The sequence below is a fragment of the Paramisgurnus dabryanus genome, chromosome 5 (genome assembly GCF_030506205.2).
Source record: "Paramisgurnus dabryanus chromosome 5, PD_genome_1.1, whole genome shotgun sequence".
Lineage (NCBI taxonomy): Eukaryota > Metazoa > Chordata > Actinopteri > Cypriniformes > Cobitidae > Paramisgurnus > Paramisgurnus dabryanus.
The window spans coordinates 45447538-45460957 of record NC_133341.1 but is presented as its reverse complement, the minus strand read 5'-3'; the positions used below and the strand labels follow the sequence as shown (position 1 = coordinate 45460957).

Genomic DNA, 13420 nt, shown 5'->3' with positions numbered 1-13420 from the left:
ATTGTTATTTAAAATAAAGTTTATTTATATTTATAAACTGTTTTAAAATCGAAATGAACATGTTTTACAGTAGATAATATGCAATATATTAAACCTAAATGATCATTTAACAACTAAAATACTCTGAATGTTACAGTACTTGCTTTATGCAAAAAAGGTGTAGTAATACGTGTGTTATGAAGTATTGGTAGTGAGATTTGATGACTTGACTGTGTTTTATTACAAGTTTAAGAGAGGATTTCAACAAAAAAAGTTTTCTTCTGTTCTGTACTTAAAAAATCTACTTAAAGGGCACCTATTATGCACATTTTTACAAGATGCATAAGTATCAGGTGTGTCCACAATGTGTCTGTGAAGTTTTTAGCTCAAAATTCCCCTATAGATAATTTATTATAGCATATCCAAAAAGCCCCTATTTGGGTTTTGTGTGTGTACCTTTAAATGCAAATGAGCTACTGCTCCTCACTCCCTTACCAAAAGAGACAGTGAGAACTTAAAAAAGTTCTTAAAGGAATATTCCATTTTCTTAAAAGAAAAATCCAGATAATTTACTCACCACCATGTCATCCAAAATGTTGATGTTTTTCTTTTTTCAGTCGAGAAGAAATTATGTTTTTTGAGGAAAACATTGCAGGATTTTTCTCATTTTACTGGACATTAATAGACACCAACAATTAACGCTTAAATCAACACGTAACAGTTTTTTTCAACTGAGTTTCAAAGGACTATAAACTATCCCAAACGAGGCATAAGGGTTTTATCTAGCGAAACGATTGTCATTTTTGACAATAAAAATAACAAATATACACTTTTAAAGCACAACTTCTCGTCCAGATCCGGTCGTGATGCGTCAGCGTGACCGCACGCAATACGTCATGACATCAAGAGGTCACAGAGGACTAACGCGAAACTCCGCCCCAGTGTTTACAAGTGTTGAGAACGAGGACCTTTCCTACATTGTTGTATGTCAACTGATACTAATTAATGTCTTTGTGTCAGTTTATTGTTTACAATGGTCCGCAAATGTGCGTTTTATATATGTAACACGTGACCTCCCTATGTCACTACGCATTTACGTTAGGTCGCGCTGGACCGGATTTAAACGAGAAGTTGTGGTTTAAAAGTGTATATTTGTTATTTTTATCGTCAAAAATGACAATATACCCCAAAGACATCAACATTTTGGATGACATGGTGGTGAGTAAATTATCTGGACTTTTCTTTTAAGAAAATTGAATATTCCTTTAAAATAGATCTGATTCCTGTGAAAAAAGGCAGAAACTATGGACTGTCATTCAGTGGCAGTGGGCGGGGCTTTATCAGTGTGACGTCACATTTACAAGATAATCAAAACGGCATATCTAATGACACTGCTTTGGTTTAATGGGGATTGAAAAATAAGTAGGGTGGTTGTCTTCACACACTGCCAACACACATTTTTGTCCAAACACCTTGTAAAAGTGAATTTTGTATAATAGGTGCCCTTTAATAAACTTCTGTAACTGTATACACTAGGACAAGAGAAAGTATTGTAACATACACAAATAAAAACACTGTATCATACTGATTCTGCTCTCCTCTAAGCTCTGTTTTGTCCCTGTGTGCAAAAACAAAAGTAGCTTGAAAAACTTGGTTCGTGCAAAGATGTCAAGGCCTTTAACATTTACATTATGCCTTCATCCAAAGCATTACAAGGGAAACATTTAATCTGTTTAAATTATATGATTTAGGGATTGTTGTAGAACTGCAAACTATTCATAAACTCATTCTGCATGTCATCAACATCATCAGTGGTCTCGATAGGAATACTCAGTGGGGTCGAAGGTGAGCCTGGCACATTATCACATGGATATGTATAATCACCACCACACATTTTAAATCCGCCGTGACCTCCTATAGCACCGCAGAGAGGCTCACAGACGTTGAGGTAGGGGTTGGCGTGCAGCTGAGGAAAGCAGGGGCCGTGGCTGTGGAAGCGTCGATCGGATGACGGGCTGTGGCTGGGACTGGTGGACGGACTGTGGGGCATCGGACACGTCAGCTGGCAGCTGTTCTTCCGGGTCGGCCGGTTGAGTTCCAGTTTGGCAGTGAGGGGCTTGCCGATGTTAACGTCCATGTTCCACTGGACCAGATCTTCCAGGGAGTTAAACTGGACTTGTAGACAAACAGTAAAAGCAAGTTCGTCCTGTAAAACAAAAAAGTGTTTTAATCAAAATTCAGGAGCTAATAAAAAAAGGGTAGGGGGCGATGGAAGTTACCCTGAGCTTCTGTATTGAGCTTAGCCGGGTATAAAGGCAATGCTGGGGAAGACTGCCCGTCAGTAAGAAACTTCCAGTCTCCTCAAGAGTCTCCTTATTCATCAGCTTCGGATCTACATCCAGCTCCTTTAATGTCAAATAATACACAAGACACACGGAGAGATGAAGAAATAGAAATACTATTTATGAAAACATGCCAAAATATTTTTCTTTTTAAGGAATAGTCCATTTTCTTTAAAAAATCCAGATAATTTACTCACCACCATGTTATCCAAAATGTTGATGTCTTTCTTTGTTTAGTCGAGAAGAAATTATGGTTTTTGAGGAAAACATTCCAGGATTTTTCTAATTTTAATTGACATTAATGGACCCCAACACTGTGCAGTTTAAAATTGTAGTTTCAAAGGACTCTAAACGATTTCAAACGAGGCATAAGGGTCTTATCTATCGAAACGATTATCAATTTTGGGAAGAAAAATTAAAAATATGCACTTTTAGACCACAACTTCTCGTCTTCCTCCGGTCGCGTGACGCGCCAGTGCAACCTCGCGTAATACGTCATCACGTCAAGAGGTCACAGATGACGAATGCGAAACTACACCCCAGTGTTTACAAGTGTGTTTAAAGAGGACCGTTCCTACGTTGTTGTATGTGGAATGATACCAATTAATGTCTTTGTGTCAGTTTATTGTTTAAAATGGTCAGCAAATGTGCGTTTCATATATGTAACATGTGACCTTTCAACGTCATTACACAATTACGTGAAGTCGCGCGTCGCGTCACAGGACCGGAGGAAGACGAGAAATTGTGGTTTAAAAGTGCATATTTTTTATTTTTCTTGCCAAAAATGACAATCGTTTCGCTAGATAAGACCCTTACCCCTTGTTTGAGATCGTTTAGGCTCCTTTGAAACTGCAATTTTAAACTGCATTAAAACTGTTAAGTGCTGGGGTCCATTAAAGTCCATTAAAATGAGAAAAATCCTGGAATGTTTTCCTTAAAAAACACAATTTCTTCTCGACTGAACAAAGAAAGAGATCAACATTTTGGATGACATGGTGGTAAGTAAATTATCTGTTTTTTTTTTAAGAAAATTGACTAATCATTTAAGGTATCATACATATGAAGACATTCTGATATTTTTTTTTCAAATGAAAAGACTTCTAACCAGAGGAAGGTTAGTTATGTGTGCTTGACATGATGCCATTTCTTCTGGCTTTTTCACAATGCTGGTGTAGATGACCAGCACATTGGAGAACTCTGCGGCAAAGTCCATTTTAATCTGAACGCCACATTCAAAATCCAAAATTTTACTCTCTGGAAGTTCTGTTTTAAGACATAAAGGCAATATATTAAATTAGTCTGATCTATATTACATCTCACCAAAAAGATGTTATTTATAGTGATTTAGCTCTATAATATTTTGCATTAGCTGACATTACCGTGTGCTTTGCACCAGTGCAGGTTGTGTGCCTGGGCCGGGTGTGAATACTCTCCAGGACGGATAGGATCGGTGAGGGATCGCCTCTCTGACAAACTGCTGCGGATCTCCAGTGCCTGCTTACCCTTCGTCGGGTCAAACTGACCCATATCTACAAATAATCAGTATAGTTATGTTTATACAACAGGGCTGTTAAATGCTTTATTCTAATTGGTTGAGACATGTTCCATGGATATGCATTATTTTTCAATAAACGTCCCCCTGACCTGTGGTAACCTTAATAATGCTGAATAATTGACTCCGATTCTTTGAATACTTAGAAAATAATGCACACCCAGCGTGTAACTTCGCTTTGCGTCATGCCGCATTATCACCTTGGGTGTGCTTAATGTTCTACTAAATTTAAGCAATTATTATTAAAGCAATAGTTTTACTTTTCTCACATTTCAGACATTTCACAAGACAGAATATGTATGTGAAGTTCTAGCTCAAAATATCATATAGATAATTTATTATAGCACGTTAAAATTGCCACTTTTTAGGTATGAGCAAAAATGTGCCGCATTTTGTCACATGCTTGCAGAGAATGGTTTACCAAAACTAAGTTACTGGGTTGATCTTTATCATGTTTTCTAGGTTGATAGAAGCACTGGGGACCCAATAATAGCACTTAAACATGGAAGAAGTCAGATTTTCCTGATATGTCTCTTTTAAAATGATTGGGCACCCTCACCTTCAGCAACACTGTCTAGCAGAACAGTGATCTTTTCATCCTCTAGGAGGCGTCCCTTTAGGAATTTAATAAAGACTCCATTGGTGAATCCACTTGAACTCAATTCAAAAGCCTCTGCATCTTGGCACCTTCACAAAAATGCATGACGTTAGACAGAGAACAAAAAAGATATAGCATGTTTTCACTGAACTAAAATGAGAAACAGTTACTCACGTTGCATATCCAAACACAATATTGGCTGTGACTTTAAGCATGACATTCGGCATGACATCATCATGCAAGTTTCTGAAACAATATAATGGTGTTAAGAAGAGTGATGACAAACTTAGGACAAATCCTAATGACTAGCATTTTGTGATACAGCAGATGCTAATTTGCTGGTATTTTAAAGGCGGGATCTCTGAAAGCCAATGTTGATATTTGAAATCACGTAAAACACGCCCCTACCCCAATAGAATCTGGACCTTCTTTTGACAGACCCGCCCCACACATACGCAACCCAGGCAATGATGTTGGTTAGAAGACATGCCCCTTACTGCTGATTGGCTACAAGTGTGTTTTGGTACTCGGGCGACTCCTGCAAAAATCCTGCACCCCACCTTTAACAAGCTTAACCAAGAGACTATTCGTTCAGCCAGTTTTATTAGCCAGGTTACCATTTAGACCAGCAAGAGTCTAGGTCAGCATTGAAATCCATTCTGTTTCTTTCAGCAGGGCAATATAGATTTGGTTTTTCTACATTTTAATACTAAAAAATGCAAACCTTTTTCTGCACATATCCAGGAGAAAGACATTAAGTCCGGTTTCTTTTTCCTGCATCAGTTTCAGAATGCTCTGGACACAAAGGCAGTTGGCTGATCGGTATGGATTCGGGGCGTCCACGGGTACCATGAAACTGTGCCCGAAGTTCTCATATCCGTGTCCAGCATAATACAACAGACCTAGAGAGAGAAACAAAAGCAAGAATAATTTATTTTCAGTTCACCCCAATGAGAACTCTTTCATCTTCTTTCCTAAATGAATATGTTTACTGTCATGCTGCTTTGAAACATACAGTACAAACACTAACGCAGAATAAACCATGTAGAAGAAACTACAGTAGCAGCAACTCCAACAAAGCAGAAATTACAGTAGCATATAAACTCCCACGCAACAGAAACTACAGCAGCATTTAAACTCCCACGCAACAGAAACTAAAGTAGCATATAAACTCCCACGCAACAGAAACTACAGTAGCATATAAACTCCCACGCAACAGAAACTACAGTAGCATATAAACTCCCACGCAACAGAAACTAAAGTAGCATATAAACTCCCACGCAACAGAAACTACAGTAGCATGTAAACTCCCACGCAACAGAAACTACAGTAGCATATAAACTCCCACGCAACAGAAACTACAGAAGCATATAAACTCCCATACATCAGAAACTACAGTAATATATAAACTCCCATATAGCAGAAACTACAGTAGCATATAACCCCCCACGCAGCAGAAACTTCAGTACCATAAACTCTCATGTAGCAGAAACTACAACAGCATATAAACTCCCACACATCAAATACTACAGCAGCATATAAACTCCCACACAACAAAAACTACAGTAGCATATCAAATCCCACACAACAAAAACTACAGCAGCATATAAACTCCCACACAACAAAAACTACAGCAGCACATAAACTCCCACACAACAAAAACTACAGTAGTAGAAAAACTCTCATGTAGCCAAAATGAAAGTTGCATAAACTCCCATGTATCAGAAACTACAGTAGCATAAACCTTTACACATCAGAAATTACAGATGCATAAATTCCCTTGTAGCAGAAACTACAGTAGCAGAAAAAACAGTAGCCCAAACACCCACACAGTAGGTAAAAACTACAGTACCCATGTAGCAGAAACTGCAGTAGCATAAACCGCCACACATTAGAAGATACAGTTGCAAAAACACTCATGTGGTAAAAACTACATCAACAAACTCCCATGTATTAAAACTACAAAAACTACAGAAGCATAAACCTCTATGTATCAGAAGATACAGTAGCAGAAACTTACATGTAGTAAAAACTACATTAGCATAACCTCACATATAGCAGAAACTACAGTAGCATAAACTTTCATGTAGCAAAAAACTACATCAGCATAAACTCCCATAAAGCAGAAACTACAGTAGCATAAACTTTCATGTAGCAAAAAACTACATTAGCATAAACTCCCATATAGCAGAAACTACAGTAGCATAAATTCCCATATAGCAGAAACTACAGGAGCAAACACTCCCATATAGTAGAAACTACAGTAGCATAAACTTCCATATAGCAGAAACTACAGGAGCATAAACTTTCATGTAGCAAAAAACTACAGTAGCATAAACTCCCATATAGCAGAAACTACAGTAGCATAAACTCCCATATAGCAGAAACTACATCAGCATAAACTCCCATAAAGCAGAAACTACAGTAGCATAAACTTTCATGTAGCAAAAAACTACATTAGCATAAACTCCCATATAGCAGAAACTACAGTAGCATAAATTCCCATCTAGCAGAAACTACAGTAGCATAAACTCCCATATAGCAGAAACTACAGTAGCATAAATTCCCATATAGCAGAAACTACATCAGCATAAACTCCCATAAAGCAGAAACTACAGTAGCATAAACTTTCATGTAGCAAAAAACTACATTAGCATAAACTCCCATATAGCAGAAACTACAGTAGCAAACACTTTCATGTAGCAAAAAACTACATTAGCATAAACTCCCATATAGCAGAAACTACAGTAGCATACATTCCCATATAGCAGAAACTACAGGAACATAAACTTTCATGTAGCAAAAAAACTACAGTAGCATAAACTCCCATATAGTAGAAACTACAGTAGCATAAACTCCCATATAGTAGAAACTACAGTAGCATAAACTTCCATATAGCAGAAACTACAGGAGCATAAACTTTCATGTAGCAAAAAACTACAGTAGCATAAACTCCCATATAGTAGAAACTACAGTAGCATAAACTTCCATATAGCAGAAACTACAGGAGCATAAACTTTCATGTAGCAAAAAACTACAGTAGCATAAACTCCCACACAGCAGAATCTACAATAGCAATTTCTCCCATGTAGCAGAAACTACAGTAGCATAAACTCCCACACAACAAAAACTACAGTAGCATAAACTTCCATGTAGCAGAAACTACAGTAGCATAAATTCCCACACAGCAAAAACTACAGTAGCATAAATTCCCACACAGCAAAAACTACAGTAGCATAAACTCCCATATAGCAGAAACTACAGTAGCCTAAACTCTTATGTAGGAGAAACTACAGTTGCATAAACTCCCACACAACAAAAACTACAGTTGCATAAACTCCCATATAGAAGCCATAGTACCATAGACTCCTTTATGAAGCAGGGAGAGGAATTCCTCCACGGCATTCCGCATCTCCGACTCTGTCAGATCCAGCAATGACACCACTTTAAAGTTCAGCTGCCGCAGAAGATTGGTGAGGTCGTACACATCAACCATAGGAGCTTTTAGTTGGGGGTGATTTCGATATGTGAGGTTACCGATCAGAAGGGCCACTTTGTCTGTAGCTGTTGAGAGACCCACACATTCATTGTGAAAAGACCTGAAGGCTTCGGACATCAGGTTTATTCATAAACGCTTCTGTTTAACTCACCGTAAGGTTTTTCAAGACTGTAATCTGAGAAAGAAAATCACAATTGGTAATGACATAAAAGATTTGTTTCTCAATATGTGCAAAAAATCTTCATGTGATATAAAACCAAAGTACTTACACTGCTCACTGGTCAAAAAATCATCTGAAAATCAAAGAGAGAAGACTTTTACATGCTGATGTTGAGATTATGTTAGACATTTACAAACCAATTCTCCTGTTTGCAATTATAAAATACATCAGATCTATTAAGTAGCGACCTCCACCAACTCAATCAGTGAGAAAAGTCAAGAAAGATGAATACAAGTTAACCCCTCCATACAGAAGTTAGCAGTCCCTACCGAAAAGAATCTTGAACCTTCTTTTATTTTGCCAAACCAGTTCTGAAACCCAAAGTTTTTATGTCATGCATTATTCGTTCAAGCATACGATAATTCAGTGTGACATGCATCCAGAAAGAGATTTTATAGTAAAACTGACACCATAGACACCAGATGTGCCAATCCATCTACCTTCAGAGCATTCCATTGCTTCTGAGATATGAATTGATATCCCTGGGGTTTTCATTTCTGAATGGCAAGGACTTTCTTAATAAAAAAACAGAGTAAAATCATTTTAATATCGAAAGATTATGCTTACGACTCTTTAATAACTCCACGCAGTTTACAAATAACTTTACAGATGCTGGTAATTTATTATACTGAGCTACATAAGACATTATTTCATAGCTCCAGAAGAGATCCCCACTTGTAGCTGCTTGTAACACCATTATTAAGTTGTTTTTAATGTAATACTTTTAATTTAAAGGGACACTCCACTTTTTTTGAAAATATGCTCCGTAAATTGAGTGATTTTTACTGTTTTGTAATCCATTCTGCCGATCTTTGGATCTGGCGATACCAGTTTTTGCATAGCTTAGTACAATCCATTGAATCTGATTAGACCATTCAGCATTGCGCTTAAAAATAACCAAAGCGTTTCAATATTTAAAACCTATTTAAAACTTGACTCTTTTGTAGTTACATCATGTACTAAGACCGACAAAAAAGCGGACTTGCTTTGTGTTTGCTTCAGCCATCGTCTCACTGTATATTGTGCTTCCTTCACATTGAAGCTTTCTTGCTTTGAAAGACATATCACAACTAAAACAGGAGTTATTATTAATCAATTATACATGCTAGCACAAAGTATCACATAATACGCGAATGTGTTAAACTTCAAAGGTCTTAAGCAACCTCTAAATATTAATTAATATTTTTAAAAATATGTATTTATTCAAATATATTGGTGGGGTGAGAGCATGAACTTTAAAAAAATGAAAAATAAGGACCACCCTAACACTGCATGATATCATTGTATCGATCTTAATACATGATGTAACTACAGAAGAGTCTTCTGTAAGTTTTAAATAGAAAAAATATCGAAACTCTTTGGTTATTTTTGAACGTGATGCTAAATGGTCTAATCAGATTCAATGGATTATGCTAAGCTATGCTAAAAGTGGTACCGCCAGCCCCGGAGATCGGCTGAATGAATTCCAAAATGGTAAAAATCAAATGTTTAACTCTAAGGTCGCTGTGTCCCTTTAAGTGTCCCTTTAAGGTTTAAACAATCATCTCAACTGTTTTTACTTCATATCTGATCTCTATCCTTCAAAAGTTATGCATGTTACATTAATGAAACAGTAATGCGACGTGCACACCGCCAGTGACTTTGTTGCTGTGTGTCATAAACCGTCCTCTAGATAAACGACAAATGACATAAAAACCAGTGCTTTACTTTCATTGGTAGTCGCTCGTCAGTTGAATTTTTATCAACTTTGTCACGTAGCTGGACACGCCCACTTTCTGTTGTCACAGTTACCATTGTTGCGTCCACTGAAATGAACAAGATTGTGTCGCTCCGCCGTTGGAAGTCACAGTGGTGTGCACACAGCATAACTGTACAGACTAACTTCTGTTCACAAAAAAAATTAATACGAAAGCATCTAGAAAATAAATCATTTCGTACCAACGACAACATCGACTTCATTGCTCCATGTGCGCTCGCTGTTGCAGCAGATTTCACAGCGATATCTTCCCTGGTGCTCTGGCATTAAACCCTGGACCTATTTTAAACAACAAAACATTGTTCGATCACTCTTGCCAAGCTCTTGCCTGTCACGGGGGCAGCTCCCTTAAAAAATGTCCTAATATGTATAATTTCAGTACAGATATGTATACATGCATATGCCGTATTATCCAAAGGCAAAGTGAAAAAATATGCACACTTTGGAACCAATATGAACTCTTTAGGTGCAAATATGTACTTTTTAAAAGAGTACCGCCCCAGTGACAGCCAGGGACTATTTTTTTTAACTGTCACTCATCAAAGTAGTGCTGCCTCACGATAAGTCGCAACTAATCGTTTGCAGAATAAAAGTTTTTGTTTACATGATATATGTGGGTGTACTGTGTATAATAATTATGTTTATATAAATACACACACATACATGTAGAATTTTAAGATTTTTTTTAATAATAAATATTTATATTTATATATAATATAGATTATAGGTTATATATAAATATAAAAATGTATGTACACATGCAAATGTTTCTTAATTATATACGTTTTTCTCACTTCTGAAAGCCGCTTTGAATAAAAGCATCTGCTAAATAACGTAAATGTAAACATAAGAAATCATCAATGCTCTTCAGTGAAAGTATTCACGACCTTACACTGTATTTCCTCTTGGTTGCTTTTTTGATTGGGATTCCATTCCTGTACCATTGATATTGCGGTATGGGTCTTCCAATAGCTCCACACTCCAGAAAGAGTGAATCACCAACAAACAGTCTTTGGGGATGGGGCTGAATCAGAACCCTGGGCCTGCCGTCCGATGGCTGAGATACAAGCCCTGAACAAAACAGCAAACCACGTTTTAAATTTTGACATCAATGATAAACAGAGATCAGAATAGAATCAGAAGCTTCAGCTGTCACTGTAAAACACTAAACCCTAAATTTATAAAAGCGGTCTGCTCTCCGATCACTCTTGTTTTGCCTTAATGGCTCATATGTTTTCAAACACACATAACAAGCCATAAACTCATAATTACGATGAACTCCATCATGCATATCTTCCAGTTTTCTTTAAAACAATCACATTTTTTAATGATGTAAGCATACTTGGGTACGGATCATAAAGTGTAGTGTAAGTGCAGATGAGTGGGCACAATCGTACTCGGGTGCGGTTCGGTCCAGTTAAGTATGATGTGAGCGCACCCTAACTTACCACATTTTGGTGGAACATCAAGTACGTCTACTTGGGCCCAATGACTGAAAACACATGTGTTTCCACAGTTTACCCTACAGATGTAAAACCCTGCGTCTTTGACCTGAACTGGGCTGAACACCAGGTCTGGGGAGGAGCTATGAGGTACCTGTTAGGATCATAATTGGACGACATCATTGATTGACAGTATGTAAGTACGTTTCTTACTTTTCATATTATTTTTTGCATTTACAGACCTCCTCTGTTTTCCTAAACCATTGGAATTGAATAGGTGAAGAGCCTACAGCACAACAGCTAAGACGGAGGTTGTGTCCAGCAATGACCGCCGCTGACTGTGGTTGGACAAGAATTTGAATTCCTGTTGGGATACATTTTAAGAAAGAAACAGCTTGATTAGGACTTCTAAGGTTCTACCCATCTTATCTGTAACCTATGAAAGACAGCTTTGTGTGCACCTGATGGTTTAAGACACTGCAGGGCGTCTGTGTGACCCATCTTCTGTAAAAACTCTGTCAGATCCCCCACCACACAGCCTTGATCTCCCATGAGCTTAAGCATGGCACGTGAGGGACTGCCATCCACCTCCAAAACCTTCAGAGAGCACATGTCCATATCATCCACACTGTACATGCGAGACAGGGAGATAACATGAGCATACAGTCAACTATATATCAAATGAAAAGTTAAGATTGTGGTTTGGAGTCGAGGTGGTCACCTCATTTTGAATCGCTTGTCATTTTTCACCATCTCCCCCAGTTTTCGCCATCCCTTGTTGTTGGCCTTGTCGAGAGACTCGCAGAGCCTCTTCAATGCAGACTCCTTCAGGAAGTTTATGTTTAAAGAGTTCTCATTCATATCTGACATGATGAACAAATCCAGATGATGTTTGATCGGCACCTGTCAGGTTGACTCCTGCAAAAGGAAGTCAACAATATTTAAGTCTCTGTGACAGTACCTTGATTATTGTTTGTAAGTCAAATGCAAGAAATGCACTCTTTAGTTTACAGCATCAACAGCGCACACAGGACATAAATCTTTGTAAAATAAAATTTGGGCTGCCACACGCTATACTGTACTTAAATTTTTACTATTATTAATTAATAAATTGTAGTAAAAATTCTAGATACTACAGTGCACCCAAACAGGACAAAAAATCTTTGTAATTTAAATATGGGCTGCCACCAACATATATTATATTATACATAATATTTTAGTATTTACTATAGTAAACTGTAGTAATTCTAGATACTAAACTGCTTTTGAGCCTTACTATAGCAAATATTAAAGAATACTGAAGTAAAAAAGTGTATTGATTCACTATAGTAAGTACTACAGTTGTTACACTTGACTATAGTGTAATTACTGTAATTACTACATTATACTACAATTTACTCAAATGACTGAAATTCAGATTCCTCTTTTGGGAATATAATGAAACACATTGATCAATGGTGCTGTTCAAAGTTTAGTTCAAACTTACAGAGTTTAGTTATACTGTTTACAAAGCAGTGATATACAAACATAACCGTAAACACACGTGGCTGTAACTTACGTCAGGTAAACAACAAGTGCACGTACCGCAGATGTATCAGATCGAGTCGAAAAAAGATTTATTAAACGACATGAATCCTGGCAGATGAGGGGAAATTCAGCTTCAGAGAATTTACGTGTACGCATCACTTCCTGGTGTTTGACAAAGGGGAAGGTGTTTCTCATCGCTCCTGAACTCAAAACGCCTTTGAGCGGAATTCATGCAGCACTGCGCAGACTGAGCGGCTTCTGACATCAAGACATGCGCTTTCGAATCTCGCGGTATTTTGATGTCACAGGTTAATACCTGAAAACTTTTTGTACATGTAATATACATGATTTTTCCGTAAATAAACGTAGTGAAAATTATTATTAACATATAGTTCATAAAATGGTCTGTGACACGCAGACGCTAATAGTGTAAAGTTTTTTAAAGCGTATTTGGAGTAAATACAAATGTATAGATCACGCGAATAAAGAAACAGTAAGAGGAATG

At 37.4% G+C, this 13420-nt stretch overlaps 1 protein-coding gene across 4 annotated transcripts; it reads right to left on the bottom strand.

Moving 5' to 3' along the window:
* Positions 1 to 29: 29 nt before the first annotated feature.
* Positions 30 to 13086, bottom strand: malt1 (MALT paracaspase 1). Of its 4 annotated transcripts, none has more exons than XM_065284396.2 (19): positions 12973 to 13086; positions 12110 to 12306; positions 11850 to 12016; positions 11631 to 11752; positions 11395 to 11542; positions 10839 to 11017; positions 10129 to 10225; positions 8631 to 8705; positions 8460 to 8501; positions 8240 to 8263; positions 8122 to 8145; positions 7832 to 8035; positions 5196 to 5373; positions 4646 to 4717; positions 4433 to 4560; positions 3701 to 3850; positions 3427 to 3584; positions 2259 to 2384; positions 30 to 2185 (listed from the first exon to the last, which is right to left on the bottom strand). In XM_065284396.2, the coding sequence occupies exons 2-19, from the start codon at positions 12256 to 12258 to the stop codon at positions 1727 to 1729; spliced, it is 2502 nt and encodes an 833-aa protein (XP_065140468.1). In that variant the 5' UTR covers positions 12259 to 12306; positions 12973 to 13086; the 3' UTR covers positions 30 to 1726. The 4 variants fall into 4 exon arrangements, with proteins under 4 accessions (XP_065140468.1, XP_065140467.1, XP_065140469.1 ...); XM_065284395.2 differs by having other exon boundaries at positions 12947 to 13080; XM_065284397.2 differs by lacking the exon at positions 8460 to 8501 and having other exon boundaries at positions 12947 to 13080.
* Between the last annotated feature and the right edge of the window lie 334 nt (positions 13087 to 13420).

Bases quoted from the DNA above. Each gene is read 5' to 3' on its own strand.
- malt1 (XM_065284396.2), bottom strand. From the start codon at position 12,258: ATGTCAGATATGAATGAGAACTCTTTAAACATAAACTTCCTGAAGGAG. The intron at 4,561-4,645 runs GTGAGTAACTGT...ATTTTTGTGAAG, and splicing joins ATTGTGTTTGGATATGCAAC to GTGCCAAGATGCAGAGGCTT. The intron at 2,186-2,258 runs GTAACTTCCATC...TTTGTTTTACAG, and splicing joins GCTCAATACAGAAGCTCAGG to GACGAACTTGCTTTTACTGT.